Below are 24559 nucleotides of genomic sequence, written 5' to 3'. Positions count from 1 at the left end.
TTGATGATAAGGACGTGATCCTGAAGAGATGGGCTGAACACTTCTGTAGTGTTTTCAAAAAACTATCATCAATCCATGCTAAAACTACTGGCCATTTACTTCAGCTTGCAGTCAATCCCTCTCTGAATTTCCAACCAAAGAAAGTTCTGAATGCCATTAGGCTGGTCTTGCAAAGTGCCTGGTGCTGATTCTACTCCAGCTGAGATTTATAAAGTGGGTGGGAGGGGAGGGAGGACCATTGCTTATATACAAAAACTGACTGAAATTTTATGGGTTGTATGGCAGGAGGAGTAGATAGAATACTAGACCCACAGTTGGGAAGACCTGAAATCAAATCTGACTATAGATACTTACTATGAAACCCTGGACAAATAATTTGCCTTAATTTACTGGAGAAGGAAATGGCAAACTTCCCTAATATCTTTGCCAAGAAAACCCCCTGGACAGTATGGTTCCCAAAGTTACAAAGAGTTGGACACAACTAAACAACAATAATAACAATAACTATATATATGCTTGTATATATATATACATATATATGCACATGCATAAAGACATATATATATCTGTGTGTGTATATATATATGCCATATAGAAAGGTAGACACTTTATATAATATCCATCTCTCCATAATATATAAATTATAAACATATGCATATATTACAAATATACTATATGCACATATATGTGTGTAAATGTAAATATATATATATATGAAATTCACATTTCTCAATGACAATACTGTTATATACAAATAAGCACAGTCAAATATGTCAAATGGAATTGTTGTATAAAATATGTTAAATAGTTATGACATAGGCCAAAAAAGGCTGAAAAGGGAAATCTCTTTCCAATGAACCACATCCAAATAATCTAAGAAAATAAATAAATAATAAGTCCTTTGATTTATATGTTAAATTATATTTATATCTTGACCAGCAATATCATGATAGTAATGATAGTTAATAGATTTGATAGTGAATAGAATTGATAATTGAGCAAGCATATTCACATCTCTTACCTGACTTAGAAAATTTCAATGACCTTAGAGACAAAAATGAGCAATTCCATCCCTGGCAATGAAATTCCCATGAACAGACTTTGCTTATTTCTCACCTGATTTTTTTCAATTGAATTTAACCTGAATCAGATTCTGCCACTTATTTTCTGAATAATGCATTAACAGTATACTTGTACCATTAATATGTGCCAAGAAGTAGTATTGTTAGGCAGAAGGGAAAGTAATGATCTGTTACACAAAACAGCAATTCATATATGAATGATTCAGCTCATGAGTTAGTCTGATTAATGTATAATAGAATCAAATACTTCAAAATAAGAGAATACATATTTACAGTAATGATGTTTGTGCAAGGTTATCTGTAGGCAAATCATGATTAGCAAGTAGAAGTAAAGAAAATGGAATAGATTATTCCAAAGAAAATACTTCATATTATAATAATCACAAAATTCAATATTTTTTTCTGCTTCCAACACACTAGTAAAAAATGAAATACAGGGAAATATTGAATTATAATGGAGATGAAATCTAATATATAAATAAGGTTCATTTAACTTGTAAGAATTATAAATTATAAAATGGGACTAGAGTCAAACATATGTCTAATATCAAGTTGCACAATAAACAGAATAAAAGTAAAGCAAGAAATTAAATTTTGAAATGCAGTGTCATAAACTGGTTTTTGTTCAACTTCATTATCATTTTTTAATTAAGTTTAATATCTATTGATAAATTTCTATTTCTTCATTTATCTGGCATCATTGGAGAATGACATATTTGACATAAAGGGGATTATTCAGATACTTGAATCATACATTTTCAAGTACTAATGATTTCTTTAATTTGCTCATTTTAATTGGAATCTTTGAAAAAAATGTAAGCTCAAGAGCATTGGAGGATGGTATTGCTGCCTTCTACAATATTAAGGAAAGTAGGAGGTGAGGAAGATTTAGGGGAAAGATAATGAGTTCTGTTTTGAGCATTTTTAGTTTAAAATATTGACTAGGTCTGCAGAAAATTTTAGGCAGGTTATGTAGATTTGAGAGTTATCACCATAGAGATGGTAATTAAATTCATTTAAACTGATGAGATCACCAAGGCAAGTAGTATAGATAGTGAAGAGAAGGACAGAACTCTGAGGGATACTTTTAGTTAGAGTATGGCAGGACACAATGATAAATGAGAAGGAATAAGCATTGGTTCCAAGTAGTTGAAGAAACACAAAAACATAAGAACAGGGTAGAGATGTAGATTCAAAGAGAAGATTTTGAGCAATGAGAGCAAAACTCCAAACTCATTCTGGGGAGGCCAGAACTATGAGACTTAGAAGAATTTATTAATCCCACTACTCTGGGGACAAAAGGGGATGAGACTGTATTTGTTTAGTACTGTATGTAATTACTTATTTTACACTTTGTTTTGTTCTAATTGAGTGTTCTATTGATTTGCTATTATCTTTTGCCTGGGTTTTATTAGTAGGGTGAGTATCTGAGGGATGTTAAAAAGTTTCCAATTTACAAGTGATGAGGCAATTGAGGTGTTACCAACTGAAATAAAAATTCTCACAACCTGAACCTTAATTAGTATTAATCTACAAGTGAGCAGATTATGAGATACATATCACTGTAGAAAGTTTGGGAAGTGTGATTATGTGATAAAAATAAGGATTTTCAATCATCTTAACAGGCTGGAACAATGGGGAAACATAATAGGATGAAATTAAATAGGTAAAAATTTAAGGTTGCACAGTTTAAGAAAAAAAAAAGCAACTGCAAAAGTATGGTTATACAAGATCTGGTTTAACAAAAATTAATGTGAAAAGACCTAAAGAATTTTTTGTTGTTTGTTAGTATAAAGTCAATCAATAATCAAAGAGCCTTTTGAAGTACCTACTATCTGTTAGGCACTTCCAAGGTACTAGGGATACAAAATAAAACAGTATTAATCCTTCAAGTTGCTTATATTCTCTCAGAAGATAAAAATATACACAGATTATGATATAGACAAATAGATACAAAATAAATACAAAGCAATTTTTAGGGGGGAGGTACTTAACATCTGTGGAGGATCAGGAAAGACTTTGTGAAGAAGAGAGCTGTTGGGTGGAGTCTAGAAATATTTTACTAAGGATTCTAAAAGGTAGATGTGAAGAAGTTGTCAGTCATAAGCATTTATTGAGTACCTACTAAGTGCTAGGTACTGTGCTAAGTATTGGGGATATAAGAAAAAAAGGTTTAAAAAAATCACTTCCCTCCTTAGTCTCAAGGAGCTGATAGTCTATGCATTGCTTTCTTGGGGAACCCTTTGCAAAGGCAGATCATTATAAAAATCAATATTGATTTATGGCTGTCAAAAGACTTAGGTAATAATCAGGCTGCATTAATAGAGTATCAAATCTAGATTCATAGAAGTAATAAATAAGACTTATTGTATTCTGCACTGGTGAAGGAATTAGAACAGTAAATGGTTTTAATTGTGGGAATTGTGTGAATCACACTGACTCCATATTGTGATTCAATTTTGGATCTAGCTCAGTTCCGTTCCCTTTCTATTTAATTATGGGTCTAATTCAATTTCTGTCTCGTAAGAAAATTTTATTCAATTATGGGAATTGGAAGAAATCCTTATTGCATTGTTTGAACAGAGCCCTGGGTGGGTGGGAAACTGGACCAGGTGTAGGTATCTCTATGTGATGCTTTGAGACCCTAACCTAAGAAACCAGATTATAAAGCTGACCAAAAACCTAGTCAAATCCAAAAACAATGCAAGGAGTTTTTTTTCACAGTTGCACATCTCAAGGAACCCTTGTGTATTATCTGAATGGTGATCAATGAGTTGTTTCCATGTTCCTTTGATTGCATGGGAGGTGAGAATGAGATATGACTTGTTCTGACTTCAGCCTATTTTACCTATTTACTCTCACTGCCCAACTTGGAAAGTCCCTAATTTTTTCTTTAATTAGAAATTAGATTACCTAATTTTATATCCTATTTAATTGTTTTCTTCTAACTAATTGGTCTCATTTGATTAATTATTTTTAATACATACAAATCTCTTTTCCCCTGTTTTCAGGATCCAGTCCTAATCTGAAGAAGCAGCCTGGTCCAGATTTGTTAAGCCATAGACATGCATTGCTTAATAAACTGATATGTTTGGAAGCTCAAATTTGGTTTCCCCATTCATTTCATCTTTTACTTGTCACATTGGTTAGGACACAACTACCATATTATATCAATTTTATCATATTTTAAAAGATTAACAAATAAGAATGTATCTGGAATAGGATGGCCATCTCAATAAGACAGAATTGAAGAAACTTGTCTTCCCTATACTGGGGCACCCAGAACTGAGCTTGAAATTCCAGGTATAATCTGACCAAAGTAGTGTGCTAGAACATTTGTCTTCTTGTTCCTGGAAACTGCTTTTCATTTAATTATCCTATCATCATGTTAACTCTTTTGGCTGCCATATAATTATGGAAATCTCATCTCTTGCAAGATCTCATCATCCTTGGTACTGTATCTCATCACCTGTATATTCCTGTTGAACCAGCTCCCACCCTGTACTAGTTATATATGCTGTCACTAGCACAAATGCTTCAAACTCATTCACTGTCATCCAACCCTTCTGATCATGGATCTCTTGGCTCTGTGAACACCTTGAAAATCTTTTGGAACCACCCTTACCCCCCAAAACAGTTCTTATCAACTTGCTTTAAAGTACTGCCTTAAGCCAGGAATGCTAGATATCTACATTGAAGCAGACCGCTTTTTTTCATATAGTTTTTAAAACTTTCTTTTAATTGTCCTTATTCCTCATTCGCCTTTGTTCATTCTGAATCCTTATCATCCACTTTGCTTATTTACTTTGGAAAAAAATTAGTGCTTCACAGTGAAGAAATAGAAATTGAGATTTTAATTTCATCCAGCCATTAACTTGGCTTTTCTGACAATATTGTGGTCATTCAGAATTTCTCTTGTGAGGTGCAATTTTGATAGCTCCAAGATTTCAGACTGCAATTCTCATTTCTGACCACACATTCCCTCCTATCCTTCATTACACCACACTAATTTGCCTTCTTTGAGACTTTTAGACATTTGATTTTTTCCTTCATTTATCAAGTGTTGTCTTTACTCTGCCTCTTTACTCTCTAGTGTGTGGTACCTAAGTGGTGCAATGGATAGAATGTTGGAATTGAATTCCTGAGTTCAAATCCTGTTTTACACATACTTACTAGCTATGTGACTCTGGGCAAGTAACCATTCTGTAACACAGCATCTCCAAAAGTAAGAATTTGATCTGATGGCTTCTTAGATCCCTTCTAGCTATCGGTCTATGATCCTATGATAAAAGGGTCAGCCATTTATTTTAATGATGTTCTTGCTAGCTCACAATCACTTGGACCTTACCTTCTACCTTCCTTTGCCAATTCTCAACTTGATTAAATCCCACTATCCACTATCTTTAAAGTAAACTTTTTGACTAAACAACCATTTTGGAAAAAGTCACTATAATGTTTTGACCGATTCCATTAGAAATCACTATCATCTAAGTTTAGCTGAACTGTTACTTTTTTTTGTCAATCATTTTTTTAAATTGACTGTTGTTTACGTGTCTAAATCCTTCATTATAGCTATTATAAACGTTTTCCTTTTTACTGAATAATCACCAGTCTAACCTTGGCCTTACCATTCTTAGCAAAGACTACATCTTTTCTATATATTTTGTTTTTTCCAATACTTAGCATAGTATTCTTTATATAGTAGTAGCTTTATATATGTTGAATGAATGATCTCAACTTCTGCTTTAAAAAGATCAATCTATTGAGGCAGAGAGGCTTATACATAATTGAACTTATACGTTTCTCCTTTTCTACACAAAAAATTATCCATAGCAACCTTCTTTTAAAGGTTAAAGGAAAACTGGGAATCTACCCCCTTTTCAAATTTATCATTTCTATTATTTGTCCTTTGTCTGATTTCCTACTACCTCCTCTTGGATCTTACTTCATTAATCTCTCTTATATTCTTAATTTTTTTTCCCCACTAGCTTCTTCTCTGGCATACTCCCCAGTCTAAAACCCTTTTACTTTAATCTGGTTGTATTCTCAAGCTATTGCCTTATTTCTTTCAATGCTTTCATGTTAGACGTCTTGAAAATAGTTTAATTCACTGATTTCCTTTCTTCACTTTTAATTCACTCCTTAATCTCTGGCAATTCAATTTCTTTTACCACTTTGCTGAAATTGTTCTAAGATCACCAGTGCTCTTCTTCAACAAATCCAAAAACCTTTTCTTATCTTTTTAAAAATCTCATTGGAACTATTGACTAATTCTTCTTTGAAACTCTCCTCCTTTGGCTTCCTGTATGGTATATTCTCCTGATTTTCCTTATACTTTTTTGACAGGTCTTCTTTGGGCTTCCATTAACCTCCTTGAGGGCAAGGATTCTAATTTGCCTTTCTTTCTATCCCCAGAACTTAATACATTTCCTGGCACACAGTACATACAAGAAATTCTTATCATTAACTGAATCTTCTGACTTTTTTTTTAAAGCCCTAAATGTAAGCATTCCCTTTGCGTTGTTGGTCCATTTTTCCATTACTCTCTACTCATTCTCCTTTGTGGCTGTTATTTATTCTTGGTATTACCTCTATTACTTGAACTACTAATTCCTCTCAGATTTCTTTATCTAGACGACCTTTTTCCTAGGCTCCAAGATCCATATTTTCTTTTGCTTCCTGGTCATATTAAGCTGCATGTCTTTTTATAACCTTAAGTCCCAAACCAAATTAAATTTTTTTGTCCTTGACCTCTAAGCAAACCAACAAACAAAACCCCATGTCCTTTCTTTCCCATTTCTGTCAGTCATTGCCATTCTCCAACTCACTTAGGTTCCAAGCCTCAGAGACATCATTACCTCTTAGCATTATTGCTCTAAAGCCAATCAATTATCAAGTTTGTATCTGCCAATATGTTTCTCAAGTTGTCTTTTTACTATTCCTACCACTGCTGATTCAGGCCCTTGTTAAACCTTACCTGGGTAAAATAAGCAACTAACTGCTATTGATTCTCTTTCCTTCCCTCCACCCTAGTCTGTCAAACAAATTATTATGTTGATCTTCAGTTTGGTAGGCAACCTAACATTTCCTCTCTAACTCACCTAAGATTTGAAATGAAGTTTTCCTTCCAGTGTATCCTTACAGTAATCTTTCTTTCCTTTATGTTTTTGTAACTTGTACCTCTCCTACTGCATTTACCCTTTACTCCCTTGCATTATGTTTGTGAATATGTCCGATATCTTCTCATAGAGTGTTTCTTTAAGTCAGGAAGTATACTATGCTCTATTCATTTTTATATCACTGATATTTACCATAATGAATTATAAACAGAAGATATTCAATAAATGTTTGTTGTATTGATCTGAAATCATGGATAAAATATTTATAAATATACTTTTGGATTAATTTGGTAATGATGTATGTACCATATGATTTAAAATAAAATAGAATAAAATAATATTTAATAATGAATTTCTACTTACAAATGCTAATATTTGTCTTTGAGAAATATGTGTCTTGAGTTCCTTTTTTCTTTCTTTTACTTTGGTTATTTCTACTTATCAAGCCATTTTCTTTTTGGTTGATTAGTTTGACTAGTTTTCTCCTTTCCGATGCACGTGATACAACGCTCTTCTCTTTTAATGGAAACTGAAAAAAAAGTTTAATTTAATGATTTTTTTAAAATATAGGAATATGAAAATCTTTCTTTATAATATAAATACTAATTTAATATAATTAGCCAAATTTATATATTTTTGTAGACCAACATTGTCAATAGCATGGATGATTCCATATCCTTTGTTAATCTAAAAGGTTTACATTGTCATTACTGCACCAAGAATTAAAATATAATCCTATAAGTAAAATATTAGAAGATTTAACTATAATTGATTCAATTACTTCTGAGCCTACAATATCAGTTGTATAAGTTGAAGAAATGCAGATGTTGTAATACTTTTGATTGAGTGATATTACTTTGTATATTAAAAAAATTGAATTGATAGAAAACAGAATCATAATTAAAGATAAGTTTACTCATTAAAAATATTCCCCCAAATCTGCTTCCATTCTAGAGATACCCCTGAAATTTGAAGGAGGCAAAATTAAAATAAGGAACCTGTAATAAGACCCAAGATTTTCTCCACACAAGTATACAAAGCTTGGTTAGCAAGCAAGATAAACTAATATAAGAAGGAAAATTTTAATTTATTACACATCACTGAGATATGGTAGGATGAAACTTAAGAAATACAGCTCTGGAATGATAGCCCTTATTCAAAAGAAACTGGATAAAGAGAAGGTAGAAGAGATATTATAGATTATGTAAGGAAATTCAAGCCATAAAGTGGGGAAGCTTAGAGAAAAAACATTGGGTTCAAGATCAGAAAAACAATTTTTCTAGGAGAAGATGGAGAAAATATGTGGCTAGGCACTAATTTGTATGAAAAGATTTGGGATTCTTAATAGACTGGAAACTGAATATGAGTCAATGATGTGATAAGACATCTAAGAAAACTCATGTAATCTTAGATGACATTAAGAAGGACAGTGCCCAGGACCAGGGAGGTGATAATCCATCTGCATTTAGCACTGGTCAGACTATACCTGAGGAGGAAACGAGATGGCACAGTAGATATATCTTTGGACTTAGATTCAGGAAGATCTGAGTTCAAATGTCATTTACTGTGTGATTCTCAGCAAATTGCTCAACTTCTGTCTGCCTTAATTTCCTCACTTATAAAATGGGGATAATAATAGCACCTATCTCCTAGGGCCATTGTGAAGACAAAGTGAGATATATATATGTAAAGTGTTTTAATAGTTATGGAGGTAATGGTAGTGGTGGTAGTAATAGTTGTTGTAGTAGTATATTGGTAGTAGTAGTTAGTGGTAGTCATAGTTGTAGTAGTAATAGAAGTACAGTTAAGAGTTTTCGATTTGATTTTAGTAAACTTTAGGAAGGGCATTTATAAACTAGAGAATGTCCAGTGGAAGGCAAAAGAACTAAAGCTGGTGCCACATTAGGATTAATTGGAGGAACAGTGAGGTGATTCAGGCTAAGTCCAATGGTCTTGTGATGGAGAGAGCCATCTGTACCCAGAGAGAGACTGAATGTGGATCACACCATAGTATTTTCACTTTTTTTTTTTTATTGTTGTTTGCTTGCTTTTTGTTTTCTTTCTTATTTTTTTCTTTTTTGATCTGATTTTTCTTGAGCACCATGATAAATGTGGAAATATGTATAGAAGAACTGCACATATTTAACCTATATTGGATCACTTGCTGTCTACAAGGGGAGGTTGGGGGAAGAAAGGGAGAAAAAAAATTGGAATACAAGGTTTTACAAGGGTGAATGTTGAAAACTATCTATGCATATATTTTGAAAATAAAAAGCTTTAAAAAAGGATTAGTTGAAGGAACTGGAGATATTTAGCTTATTGAAGAGAAGACATGCTAGTTAACTTAAAAAAAATTGAAGGGTTGTCACACAAAAAAGAGATTAAGCTTTTCTGTTGTGACCCTACAGATCAGAATTTTGAAAAAAAAAATAGAAGTTGCAAAGAGGAAAATTTAAAGATTTTATAAGGAAATATTATTTAACTATTTGTGGTTTATCAGTCATTTTAGTTGTGTCTGACCCTTCATGACCCCAATTGGGCTTTTCTTGGAAAAGATACTAGAGTGGTTTGCCATTATCTTTTCCATCTCTCTTTACAGATAAGGAAACTGAGAAAAGATAAATGACTTGTTCAGGGTTACACAACTTGTGTCTCAGGGTAGATTTGAACTGAGGAAGATGAGTCTTCCAGATGCTCTATATCCACTGTGCCATTTAGCTGCTTTTAGAGATGTTAAAAAATTGATTGTAATGTCTTGGGAGGGATTAGATTTTCATTCACTAGCTATCTTCATTCAAAAATTGAATGAGCATTTATTGAGATTTTGTAGGACATTTTATTCATATACAGTGGGCTTTGAGGTCCCCTTAAATTCTGGCCTTCTGTGATTCTGTTTGCAAACTATGGCCAAGGAAAGAACCTATGTTATTGTAGAGATTGTAAGTGAATACTTTAAAATAAAAATAGTGATTCATAAAGAGTCATCATAGTTTTAGTATGAGTGATTACATCAAGTCAAACTTTTTAAAAAATATGTTCTTTGGTAACATGCTTAGATGGAATTGGAATGCATTGAATAGCTGGACCCCAAAAGTAAGTCATTAATTTTTCAGTGTCAACTTGGAAACAGATCATTTCAGAAGACTGGCTTAATATTTTGGGTACTGTGTTGAAGGGATCCTTGTTCAGATATAGGTTGGACTAGATGGCCTCTGAAATCTGTCTTCTAAGTTGGAGATTTTACTTTGCAGAAGAGGTTTCTTTGACTAGCTTTTTGGTATTAGTGATTGATTTTTTAAAATAAATGTCAGGAGTCAGGAGTACCCGAGTTTAAATACTGCCTTAAGACACTTACTGTATGTTATTGCTATTCACTTGTCTTGGTCATGTCTGACTCTTTGTGACCTATTTGGGGTTTTCTTGGCAAAAATGCAGGAGGGTTTGACATTTCCTTCTTCAGCTGATTTAATAGATGAGGAAATTGAGGCAAACAGGATTAAGTGATGTGTGCAGGATAATAAGTGTCTGAGTCCAGATTTGAACTCAGGAAGAGGAGCCGTCCTGACTCCAGGGCTGATACTCTATCCACTGTACACCTACTGGCCATGCAAATCTGGGTAAATAACATAACCTTTTTCACCCTCTACTTCTTCCTCTTAAAAATGGGAATAATGATAGCATCTACCTCAGAGCTAATGGGCAGGTAAAGTACTTTGAAAGCCTTTAAACACTATATACATGCTAGCTTAGATAACTGGAACAATTGATTGGTTTAAGAACTGGAAAGGAGTATAATGAATGTGTATATTGTCATGTATTTATTTAATTTATATTCAGAATATATCATGCAAAATGCCAGGCTGGATAAATCAAAACCTAGAATTAAGGTTGCCCACAGAAATAAACAATCTCAGATATGCAAATTTTACCACTCTGATGGCAGAAAATGAAGAAGAATTTAGAAGCTTCTTGATGAGGGTGAAAGAGGAGAGTGTAAAAGATGGTTGAAGCTTAACATAAAAAAATAAAAAGTTCTTGACAATTGGTCCCATCAATTCCTGGCAAATAGAGGGAGAAGAAATGTTAGCAGTATCAGGTTTTATATTCTTGGTCTCAAAGATCACTGCAGACATCAACTGTAATGATGAAATTAAAAGATGCTTGTTCCTTGGAAGGAAAACTATGACAAAATCATACTAAAAAGCTGAGACATCATCTTGCCAGCAAAGGTCCATATAGTCAATTCCAATAGCAATGTAGGGGCCAAAAGTTGGACCATAATGAAAGCTGAGCACTACAGAATCGATGCTTTTAAATTGCAGTGATAGAGAAGACTTTTGTGAATCACATGGACAGCAAGGAGATCAATCAGTCAATATTTAAAATAATAATCCAGTATATACACTGGAATGTCAAATATTGAAATTTTGACCACCCGATGAGAAGATAAGATTTAATGTAAAATACCCTGATATTGGAGAAGATTGAAGATGAAAGGAAAAGGGGGCAGCAAAAATGAGATGGATAATGTCATGGAAGCAATCATAAAGTTATTAATTAAAATACCAAACAAGAGAAAACATAAGACAGAGCCTTGTGCTCTTTATTTAAAACTTTCAGACTGATACCAATTGATCTGTCAGTCCTCTTTCAATTTAGTTTTTTATTCAATTATGAATTTACCCAGGTAGACTTAGGTGAATTCCTTATACTAAATATCTTTAAGTGAAGATAGAAAAAACACTAATTCAAGTTGGTTTAGAAGAGAGAATCTCCAGTCAAGTATGGAATTTTTATTCTTTTCATCTCCTGTTTGACCAAATCCAGTTTTCCTTGATTCATAGATCTTACATTCCAGGTTCCTATGCAACACAGCATCGGACTTTCCTTTTATCACCAGATATCCATATCTGAGCTTCCTTTAGCCTTTGTTTCAACCATTGCACTAGTACTGGACTTACCTGTAGTTGTCCTTTGCTCTTCCCCTATAGTATTTTGGACACTTTCTGACCTGAAGGACTCATCTTTTGGTGATATTTCTTTTATCCTTTTCATACTGTCCATTCGTGGCAAAGATTCTGGAGTGGTTTGCCATTTCCTTCTCCTGTGAGTCACCTTTAGTCAGAACTACTATGACTGTGCATTCTGGGTAACCCCTTACAAGATAAACCATAGTTTTATTGAGCTATTTATTGAAAGCCCCTCTGCCCCGCCAAGGCAGTAATCCATGACAGTTCAGACTAGATGGCTACTAGTTCCATCCAATGTTTAGAATTCATAATTCTGTGATACTAAGCTTTGGCTACCATTTACTCCACTCTCTTCACAAGAATATTGTGAGAAAGATATCCTTTGTTTAAAGTAGTTGCTTGAGCTACTTGTCTAGAAGTAGATAAGGGTTCTTGCACTGGTAGTATTATTTAATTCAAATTATTTAACTTTTCCTGCATTAATTACTATGTCTACTCAACTCAGTTATAAACTTCATGAATAGAGATTATATTTATATTTCTTTTATTCCTCTCAATATAATTTTTGTAATAGACACTAAGTAATGGAAAGAACTTCCCTTCCTTCTCCCTTCAAAACTACAAGAAAACCATATACTTAGAAATAGGAGAACATGTGGAGAAGAATAACAGTGCTATTGGCTTCATTTTTCAAGTAAGAAATGTGTGCAGAAAACCTGGATTCAAGGAGGCAATATAATTCCATTCTCATCCCTGGTCAGACCACATCTGAAATTCTGGAACCATATTTTAGGAAGAACATTGATGAACTGGAGAGCATCTAGAATAGGGCAGTCAGTATTTTACAAAAGCTGATGTCATTCAGGATTGGTTAGATGAATTGGGAATGTTTGCCTGGAGAGGAGACTTGGTAGGGGAATAGGTAGAATTAATGTACTCCTCAAGTATTTGAAAGGATGTCACCTAGATGGGAGGGAAAAAATTATAACCAAGAGGTGAAAGTTGCAAAAATGAAGATTTCTGCTTAATGAAAGTAAAAATCTTCTTACTAATTACAAGTAGTTAAGATGGAATGGACAGCCTTAGGAGGTAATGGGTTCTCTTTCATTAGTTTTCCAAGGAAAGGCTGAATAATTATATGTTTACTATTTCGTAAAAGGAATTATTATTGAAGGACAGAATGCTCCAGATGGCTCTCTCAAATCTGAAATGCTGTGATTCTATAAACTATAAAGGACCATAGACATATGACTTAGTGTGCTAACCCATGGATCATATTCTATGCATGTTTACATTCCTATGTAAAGAACTACATGAATGTGAACAGAGTTAACATTTGTAATTGGTTTATGTTTTGTTTTGTTTAGACTCCTAGTCAGTTATCATGGTGGTGTGGCTATTTAACTTTCTTCTTCCAGTAGGTTGCATGAGAGTCATAATCCTGGGAAACTCTGAGCGGTAAATGGATAGTTGTTTCCATATGTCATTTGTTCACATTAGAAAATAATAAACTCCCTTCCCCATTTTGGCTCAAATTAAACTTATAACTGTATCACAAAACAGTTCTAGTTTTTTCTTCATTTCTGTTTTTAGATATTCTTAGCTTGATTGGTCCTCATCAAATTTTACAGTCTCAAATAATACAGAACTGTGGGTTATTAAACAAGGTCCCACCATATACCATATGAAGAGGAAAGTAAATGAGAAACGAAGGTTGGAAGACACTTTGTCTATAATGTACTTACTATCAAAGTATAAAGGTGCAAACTTTTTTTATAAAACATTCACCCTAAACTAGAATATCTGAAAGCATTCTAACTAATAAAATTATTTATATGCTTTACATTTCTGAACTCTTTTCATTCAAGGACATTGAAACATTAAATGTTAATTCATCCAAGGTTCTTCACTGATGGATGGAATGCATTCAGTATTGCTACACCCGCATAAGATATCCATCAAAGTTCCATTTGTTTATGGGTCTTTAATAGCATCTGAACTTTTAAGAATCATATGAAAATAATATGGGGAAGCACAAAGGTAAATAGTTCCAAAGGGTATGGAAACATTTCAGATACTTAATGAAAAACCAAATCTTTATTCCTTTTATAATTGGGTTGTTGATGTTTACAATTTTTAGTCTGGATAGGGTTAAAAAGAAAATGGTTCAGATAAGAAATGGGAGACAAGTAAGAAATTGGTGGTAAATTAAAAAGCAAAGATTGTCAAGTGTTCTTTTAATGAACTTCCAGTTTTCCCTATCTTTGCTTTTTGTTCCTTCAGTTCTGTACTTGTTCATTCATTTCCAGTCATGTCTGACTCTGTGACATTATTTGAGGTTTTCTTGGCACAAATACCAAATGGCTTGCCATTTCCTTCTCCAGCTCATTTGACAGATGAGGAAACTGAGATAAAAAGGCTTTCCCAAAGTCACAGAGCTAGTAAGAGTCTCAGGCCAGTTTTGAACATAAGAAGATATTCTTTCTAACTCAAGGCCTGCCACTCTATCCATTGTACCACTTAGCTGTCCTCTGTACTTTCTCACCCCTCCCCACACACACCTCTTCCCAACTAAATAGCCATACTTCTTTTGCTTCAATGTATTCTCTGAAATTTCTTGGAATCCCAATCTTTCTTTCTTTTTTTAATAAAACTTTTTATTTCAAAATATATGCATAGTTTTCAACATCCACCATTGCAAAACCTTGTATTCCATTTTTTTCTCTCTTCCTTCCTCTCCCCCATTCCTTAGATGGCAAGTAATCCGATATATGTTAAACATGTGCAATTATAATTATAATTCAACACAAGAAAAATCAGACCAAAAAGGAAAAAAATATGATAAAGAAAACAAAATGCAAACAAAAATAACAAAAAAGTGAAAACACTTATTTTGTAATCTACACTCAGTACCCATAGTCCTCTCTCTAGGTGCAGATGACTCTCATCATAAGTCCATTGGAATTGGCCTGAATCATCTTATTTCTGAAAAGAGCCACATCCGTTGGAATTGATCATCCCTAATCTTGTTGCTGTGTAAAATGTTCTCTTGTTCTACTCACTTCACTTAGCATCAGTTCATGTAGGTCTCTCCAGGCCTTTCTGAAATCATCCTGCTGATCATTTCTTATAGAACAAAAATATTCCATAATATTCATATAGCATAACTTATTTAGCCATTCCCCAACTGATGGGCATCCATTCAGTTTCCAATTCCTTGCTACTACAAAAAGGGTTTTTATAAACATTTTTGCACATGTGGATCCTTTTTCTTTTTTTATGATCTCTTTGGGATACAGGCCAAGTAGAAACACTGCTGGGTCAAAAGGTATGCAGAGTTTGGTAGCCTTTTAGGCATAGGTTCCATATTATTCTCCATAAATAGTTGGATCAGTTCATAACTTCACCAACAATGTGTTAGTATCCTAATTTTCCCCAATCCCTTCCAACATTTGTCATTATTTTTTCCTGTCATTTTAGCTAATCTGAGAGGTGTGTAGTGAACCCTTATCTTTCACTCTATAAATAGGAAATAAAAAGTAGAATTTCAACAAAGACACTATAATAAGATTATTAAGAATAATGGAGACAATATGGTTCTGTGCCATGCTGGCAATGGCAATGTTTTGGGGATTTAATGAATTGACCGTAGTAGAGTTTGGCAAACTATAGCCTATGGACCAAATACAACTGAGAATTAAGACTGGCTTTTACACTAAAAATATTTTTATTTTATCTAAAAATATAAAGAACATCCTTAGCTAGTCATACAAGTATGGGTCCTCATGGGCCATAGTTTGCTGATCCCTAAACTATGATATGACAGGGACAAAGAATAATGTGAGTAAATGTGAGTTACATGTGAGTAAACTATTGCAATAAGTACCAAATGGGAAGAAAGTTGAAACAGATTTTTACTCTACCTGTAATATATATATATATAAAACACATATAGATTTTCTTTCAAAATAAATTTAATCTAAATCATAAAATAAATGGAAAAGAACAGTAGTAGAAGCTATGGGTTCACGAAAAACTCACTAGGCTATGATGAGTGCCAAGAGTCATGAAAACACAGCTCAAGTCAATGAATATTTATCAAATGCCTACTTTGTGTAAAGCCCTGTGCTTGTATGTACTTGAAAAGTAAAAATCAAAGATCAGAAATGAAAGTAATAAAACTGAGGCTCTATAAGTCAGAATGGAAGAGAATCAGTAAGAAAAGGGAGGCAAACATATAATAATGCAACCAAGGTTCATAATCTTGGACGCTTCCGTACTGATCATTATAATAGTAAGACTTTCAAAGACAAATATCTAATTTTATGCTCACAATAACCCTGAGAAGTAGGTGCTATTATTATGTCCACTTTACTAGTGAGGAAGCTGACAGAAGTTAAATGGCTTTTTCAGGGTAAAGCAGCTAGTATCTGAGGTAGGATTTAAATTCAGGTCTTCTAGATTCCAGCTTTTTATTCACTTTGCTGCCTGATTCACTGAAATTTTTGATTCGTCCCCGTCCCCTGTAATCAATCATCAGAATTTGGCTTTTGCTTAGGCTATAAAGCATTAGGAAAAGGTCCTTCAGATCCCATACAAGCATTCAGGTTAACAATACGCTAAATATCAAATAGGTTATATGTAACACAAAGAGCAGCTAAGTGGCACAATGGATGGAGTATTGGGTTAGAAATCAGGAAAACACCTTTCTGAGTTCAAATCTGGCCTCAGATACTTACTTAGCTGTGTGACATTTAATCTTGTTTGCTTCAGTTTCTCCACCTTTAAAAAGAACTGGAGAAGGAAATGGCATTATTTTTGCCAAGAAAATCCCAAACAGAGCCACTAAAAGTAAAACATGACTAAAACTGACTGAACAGCAGCAAAAATAACACACCAAATTCACAAAGCAAAAAGGACCTGTCCCAAACTCATAAATAATAAAAAGAACTTCTCTCCTTAGTACTTTCTTACCTTCCTCAGAAAGGTACTACACTAGAAATAAGGCCCTTCCTATAGGCGAAAGCACCTAACATCAATAGGGAGTACATCTTCTTCTTCCAGTGAGGTCCACTTTTCCAGTGACTTATAAAGTGCTCAAGACTTATCATAAAACTCTAGTTAGCAGCCTCTAAAAGGAGAAATAAATCGAAAGTGCATAGGAAGGCAACTGCCTTCTCTACTTTCATGGACCACAAAGGGAAGGGCAATATCTCAATTTGTTCCTCCATATTCTGCCTCTGGGTTTGTAGTGATACTTGGATTCCACTTTTGCTTGGTCAAGGAATTCTTCAGGTTAGTCTCATGATTTCATGTTGTCTAGAATTGTCTCCATTTCTCCCCAAGAGATTTGGTGTAGGAATTTTCAGAAAGCTTAATTCAGGAAATCGGCTTGTTCAGGAATTCTTCCATCACTCTTTATTTACCATTACATTCAAGGAGTTTCTCATCACTCCACTGCTGCCTCACTCTTGCCATATCAAAGCACAGTAGATTTTCCCCACGCCATCCTGAGGCAAGATGGATTGGGATAGTTGTGGTTCCCTTCAGGATTCACAAGGATTTATAGGCTTCTGTTATGAATCTGTGTGTATTCAACTGGCTTATGTATGATCTCCTTACTCTGATTCTCTTTCTCTGGATCTACCTCCTTCTTTTAAAGACCAATTCCATAGATGACTTAATTATTTATCCTTAAAATGTGTTATTATACATATACATATATATATAGGTACATGTATATATAAACAAGTGCAAGCATATCTGTAATACAGTACAACAAGCGTTTATGCAAAACTTTACCATGTTGGTACCTGGGCCAAATACTAGGTCTCTAGCACCAAAGGAAAACAACAAGTATATCCATCTTTCTAATCCAGAAAAGAAAATCTTACTTTATTTTTAATCTTGAAGTTAGATTTTATTTGGATTTTTAAATAATCTTTAAATGTGGTCAATGTTTTGTTTTTCCCTCCCAATATAATTTATAAAAATGCTTAATGTGTTTTGAAAATGACTTTCTAAAATTCTGAGAATATTCTTAGAATCATTATTAGAAGCTATATTTATAATTTATCATCACATGAAAAGATCATAATAGTACTTAAATGTATAGCTGACTATATATTTGTGATAATGGACTTAAATGAATTATTGAAAACAAACATGATCATATTTTAAAAATTCAATTTTAGCCATGGACTTCAATGCTTCTTTTCACATTTTTTTCAACTACATCTACTGAGAGAATTTTATGATTACAATTTCATCTTTTCCCTATTACCAAATATTCTCCAGTGCAGTTATTAATGAGTAAGACCATCTCTTCTCAAAAAAAAGCAAAAAGGGAAAAGAGGAAGAATAGACATAATCCATATATTTTAGAACTGAATCTTGAATAATTGACGTATTTTACTGGAAATTTTAGTAGAAGTTTTCTAAAGAGAAGGACAGCTTGATTTTTTGGGATATTTCAAAAGAGTCTTCTTTTAAAATCTAATTTAAAAAAATACAATATACCTTACTCTGACATGTGCAACAGAAGAGAAGAACATAGTTCTAAAAATAAATGTTTGCTAAAATAAAGAGGAGCTAATAGAGAAAATTACTTCAATGTAAACTAGATTTTAATGGATTTAATGATATTAAGAAGGCAAGGCACCAAAATTTATAAACAAATCTAATTACCAAATGGAAAACATGGGTTCATTGTGACAACCATATTGGAAACAAGTAAATCTATGTCTGGACAAGCCAAATGGACTATAGAGCTCAGAGAAATGGCAAATTTGTCAGTGTAGTGAGCTAATTTGGATAATTCAATTCCAAAACCCATTCCCTTCTCCTCTTATACTATTACTTTTGGGAGGGGAGTCTGAAACATCTAGATAAAAGATCCATTATTTTACTGCTCTACTAGGATTGAGTAGATAAACCATCTTTTCCAGTTTCATTGTACATACTTTCTTCCTCTACCGTCTGATATGTCCTTTTCTTCTTCTCCTGATGCATGACACTCCATTTACCATCCCTTTATCGTTATACTGGCTATTCTCACTGTAATGGCTTTCTCAATTTTGTCTCATTCAGTCCCTGTCTTCCTTCAAGATTCAGCCCAGGCACTATGGTGTTGCATGTGGGGGAGTCAGGAAGGCTAAAATTTGAATCCTGCCTCAGCTACTGGTAGCTTTATGAGACTGGGCAAAGTTATTTTACCTGTAAAAGCTCAGTTTCCTCATCTGTAAAATGGAGATAATGGCATCTGTCTCACAGAATTGTTTTTAGAGTCAAATGAGATAATTCACAATTCACAAATCTTATCTAAAGTGCTATATAAAAATTAGTAACAATAACGATGTTTTCTTTCCTGATCCCTCCCCATCTCCTGGTGTTGTCCCTCATTGCCTTGTATTTACTTGTAGTCATTCTTTTTATTTATTCTATGTTTACTTTATAGTCTATTGGAAGGAGAGCTAGACTTGGAACCTGGAAGATCTGAATTCAAATATCTCTTGATACTAGTTACTTGTCTAAACCTGGGAGATTCACTTACCTTCTTCTAAACTTCAGTTTCGCTACCTGTGAAATGGAGTTGAATAAGATTACCTCTAAAATTTCTTCCAGTTTCAAATCTATAATCATTTCAACCTATAATTGTAAATGTACATGTTGTTTCCATGAGAACAAAGAACCTTGAGAATAGGTGACTTTTATCTTTGTATTATATCTGTAATACCTAGTACAAGGCCTGGCACATGTAAGTCCCTTGATAAATGCTCAATGATTGACTGATAACAATCTAAGAACCTTACTGATGCCTAATTAATTTATATAAATAAAGATATATAATATTATAGCAACCTGAGATGCTCAGCAATATAGGCACAAAATAGCTTTATGGTAATAAATTATGTATTGAGTAATGGATCAACTCTTCGGGCCATTAGTTTATCATTTTCTAACACTAAAGAAAATCAATAATAAGCAGAAGTCCTATAAAAAGTCCTATAAAAAGAGAATCTAGAAAATAAGGAAAAGTGTTCAAATATTTTAAATCTGAGATATCCATTCAAACTAAACATATTTCAAGGAAATATTGAATTATAAACTTAGTCTGTACAAGTAATTATCAAGAGGCTAATAGGAACATAAATATTTATTAAGTGCTATGTACTAAATATTAAATTCAGGAGATACAAATTAAAAAATGAAAATTTTCTTGATTAAAGGAGTTTGTATTCTAATAAGGAAAAATCAACACATATAGAGAAATAATGACCAGGATAAGATGTTTTTATCTGGGATGGCAAGTAGAATAATAGGATACTCAACTGTTAAGGCCTTTTCAGAAGCAATAATAATGTTGATTAAATTATATTTTCCAGAGCAGGACAGATAGCAGGTGAGAAAATGACTGAATTAGGTCTAAGGCCTGCTAGATATATAATGAAGTTTCAGCAAGAAACAGTCACAAGAACCTGGCTCTGCTGTAGCATTTTCAAAGCTCTTCCGCGGCAAGATCTCTGTGTTTGGTTAGAAGGTATAGTAGCAGTGACAACAAGTTGTAAAATAGTTTGGTTTAAAAAATATGGTTGGCTCTTGGGGCTCACTCAGCCCAAGATCTTATTCTCATCAATCAGGACAACCTAAAAAATGATAGCTGGAAGGTATTTTAGAGGTCCTTTAGTCTAATCCACTCGTTTTAGTGAGTCAGTCAATTAACATTAAGTACTGGGCCTAGTACTTAGGGGTGGGTAAGACAGTCTCTAACACAGGCAACTTAAAATCTAATTGGATTTTAAAGATGAGAAAAAAGGCAAGGGAAGAAATCTGTGGAAGGTTCCACAAGCAGTGATCAATAATGTGAGAAAAATCACACAATAAAGAAGTCAGGATTTTCATTTTGTTTTGTTTCAAATCCAATACCTCTTTCCACCACATCACATTTTCTACCAAACTGACTTATTCACAGTAATTCTTGATTTCTGTGTCTTAGTGACAAGAGCCGTCTGCTCTGTATGTTCTTTTGTTAACATCATCAATACTTTTACTTATTTACTCTCTACAAGGTGTAAATCAAAAAGGAAGCTAGCTCATAGAGAAAGCAGCTGTAGTTAATGGGGAACTTTGCATCAGTCAGGGAGATGATTTGTTAAATCTCAGATTGGAATAAGGGATCAAATTTTGAATAAACAGGTCATATCATAAAGGAGCTAAGCAACTTTTGGGCTTCTGTTCTGTACTTTTTTCCTACCCCAAGAGTATATATATATATATATATATATATATATATACATATCCTGAATTCTCTTGGCATTTTGATGGTAACATCTCCATCATAATAAGCAATATTCGATGAGTATTGACTATGAGCCTAAGGGTTCAGTCTCTCTACTTACCAATTGTATCATAGTATTTTATAGCTGATTTTATAGTTCTGTGATCATGGTATCTCTTGAATTTTGAAGTGTCTTTTTTATTCTGCATGTTTCATTTATAAGAAATAACACCATTCAAACACTGATCAATCAATATCCACTAAGTGACTTTTATGTTCCATGCACTGTGCTAAGAATTGATTTTAAATAAAATGCTTTCACATTTTACATTTACATATACACAAAATAAATAATATGATTGTTTTCTCTTTAAGGAAATCAAAACAAAAATTTTAAATGTTTCATCTGCTAGAGACTGATTTAAGAGGTAAAAATTTCAAATTACTGCTTTTCCCTTTGCTTTTAAAACAATCTTTTGTCTTTAAAATCTATTAAGAAAACCTTAAAGCTTCAGCTTTACAAATATACTTTGTTTTCCTGAAGTTTAAAATTGTTATGATCAATTGTCAGATACCTATTCAAAGTAAGTAAACAAACAGTAAAAATATATAAAATTGACATGTCCAAAACAAAATTCATAATCTCATCCACCTAATGTGCTTCTTCCCTTCCTATCCTAACTGCCCTATCTCCATCAATAGTGCTATTGATCCTTATAGTTCTGTGGGCTTGAATTTTTGGAGTTGACTTTTATCTTTCGTTGATTTCCATTCTTCTTGTTTTGTTGATAACTTTTCCATATACATTATTGCATCTTGCTAGAGTTGCCATCCCTACCCTAACCCTACATAGTATACTGCCTTATAACAAAAAAAAAAAAGCATTGAACAAAACGTATACAGAAATAACATGTGACAACTTATATAACATTTAGAAGTTTTGGGGGCAATTGATAGAAGGTAAGACAACAACTGCCTAGGAACAGTGATATATGATCTGTGATGTGTAAAATTTAGAATTTTTTCTTAATAGTATTTTATTTTTACAAATACAAATAAAGATATTTATTACAAATAAAGAATATTCATTTTTATAAGATTTTATGTTCCAAAATTTTCTCCCTTTCTTCCTTGCTCCCAGACAGCAAGCAATCTTATATAAGTCAAACAATACTTTTAAATACTTTAAAAATATTTCCATATTTGTCAGGTTGTACAAAAAAAAAAAAAAGACCAAAAGGAAAAAAAAAAAAAAAAACAAGAGATAGAAAAGGCAAATAAAAAATGAAGCAAAAAGGTGAAAATACTATGTTTTGATTTATATTCAGATGCCATAGTTCTCTCTCTGGATGTGGGTGTTATTTTCCATCCCAAGTCTATTGAATTATCTTGGATTACCGCATTGCCAAGAACTAAGTCTATTACAGTTTATCATCACATAATCTTGCTGTTACTGTATACAATGTTCTGCTGTTTCTACTTACTTCACTCAGCATCAGTTCATGTTAAGTCTTTCCAGGCTTTCTGAAATTAGCCTTTTTATCATTTCTTATAGAACAATAATATTCCATTATATTCATATACCATAATTAATTCAGTCATTCCTCAATTAATGTGCATCCAGTCAATTTCCAATTCCTTGCTATTTCAAAAAGAGCTGCTACAAGCATTTTTGAACATGGGAGACCTTTTCCTTCTTTTATGATCTCTTTGGGACACAGGACCAGTAGAGACACTGCTGGATTAAAAAGTATGCACAGTTTTATAGCCCTTTGGACATAGTTCCAAAATGCTCTTCAGATTGGTTGGATCAGTTCACAACTCCACCAATAATGCATTAGTGTCCCAGTTATCCTATATCTCCTCCAACATTTGTAATTAACTTTTCCAGTCATCTTAGCCAATCTGAGAGGTGTGAAGTAGTACCTCAGAGTTGTCTTTATTTGATCCCCCACTTTTCAAATGAGAGAAAAAGAAAGCGTGTTTCATAATCTTTTCTCTAGGATTAAGGTTTACCTTTTACCTACCAGTCATCTATTGGATTTCAATTATGTACAAGGTACTGTGCAAGATGCTAAGAGGGATGGCAAGATGAATGTCATTTTCCTCATGACCATAATGAGAGATAAACTCATATTTACCCTGAATGTTACCCCTGCCCTCACTAGACACATGGGCATTTGATAGAAGGTAAGAGAACAACTGCTTAATTTAGGAGCAATGATTTGTGATCTCCATCTGTACCCAAAGCAGTATAGAAGAGGTGGGTAGCAAATGTACTAGGATGGAGGAAGAGTATAGAACCCAGGGACACAGCAGTGAAGGCAGTTATGGACATATGACTGGGACAGATTGCCATCACTTGATGCTACATGCTTCCTTAGCTCCCAATTGCTCTTATTCAAATCTATAAGGAGTAGAGATAAACATTTGAAATCTAATTTAGCTGTTCCTTTTTCTTACATGAAATTATTCAAGACATGTTGAGTAGGGATATTTGGTAAGGACCCTGTTTTGGGCTGGAACTGGGAATCTGGTCTCAGCCAGGTAAGTCTGGGGAATCGTTGTTGAAGAGTTAGATTAAGACTAAGTTACTTCTGCTCTTTTCTTGAGACTGGAGCTCTGAGGACTTCCCATATTTGTTCCATCCACATTATACAGAGGGGGAAAAAAGCAGGGGTCTTGTGTTTAAACTCTAGAAAGAGAAATAAATGGCAGCTAGGTGATGCAGTGGATAGAGTGCTGGTCTGCCAGGACTTCAAATTTCGCCTCAGACACTTGGTAGCTGTATGACCCTGGGCAAGTCACTTAACTCTATTTGCTTCAGTTTGTGGCAAAGCATTCCAATATCTTGCTAAGAAAACCCCAAATGAGGTCACAAAAAGTTGGACATAACTGAAAAATGACTGAACAACAACAAAAAGAGAAATAAAACAAATAGATGATGAAACAAGAATAATATCTCAAATGAATGAGGAGTGGGCAAAAATCTGAATAATAGTAAAAGTAGGAAGCATAAATTGTTTTAGTGTTGAAGGTTTTTTAAGCAAATTCTCATTAAAACCAATTTTCTGGTCAATAGATAAAAAAGGAAATTCATTGAGAAGTCAA

At 33.5% G+C, this 24559-nt stretch overlaps 1 protein-coding gene across 1 annotated transcript in view; it reads right to left on the bottom strand.

The window, feature by feature from the left end:
* The window catches only part of SEL1L2 (SEL1L2 adaptor subunit of ERAD E3 ligase), a 160507-nt gene that overhangs the window by 112891 nt on the left and 23057 nt on the right, over positions 1–24559 (bottom strand). The window contains exon 3 of the mRNA XM_023494876.2: positions 7565–7730. Coding sequence (XP_023350644.1) covers positions 7565–7730 — 166 coding nt within the window. The remainder of the gene's footprint in view (positions 1–7564; positions 7731–24559) is intronic.

Source organism: Sarcophilus harrisii, chromosome 2, assembly GCF_902635505.1.
Source record: "Sarcophilus harrisii chromosome 2, mSarHar1.11, whole genome shotgun sequence".
In the NCBI taxonomy this organism is placed as follows: Eukaryota; Metazoa; Chordata; class Mammalia; order Dasyuromorphia; family Dasyuridae; genus Sarcophilus; species Sarcophilus harrisii.
Note: the sequence above shows the minus strand (reverse complement) of the source record. Positions and strands in the feature narration are given on the sequence as shown.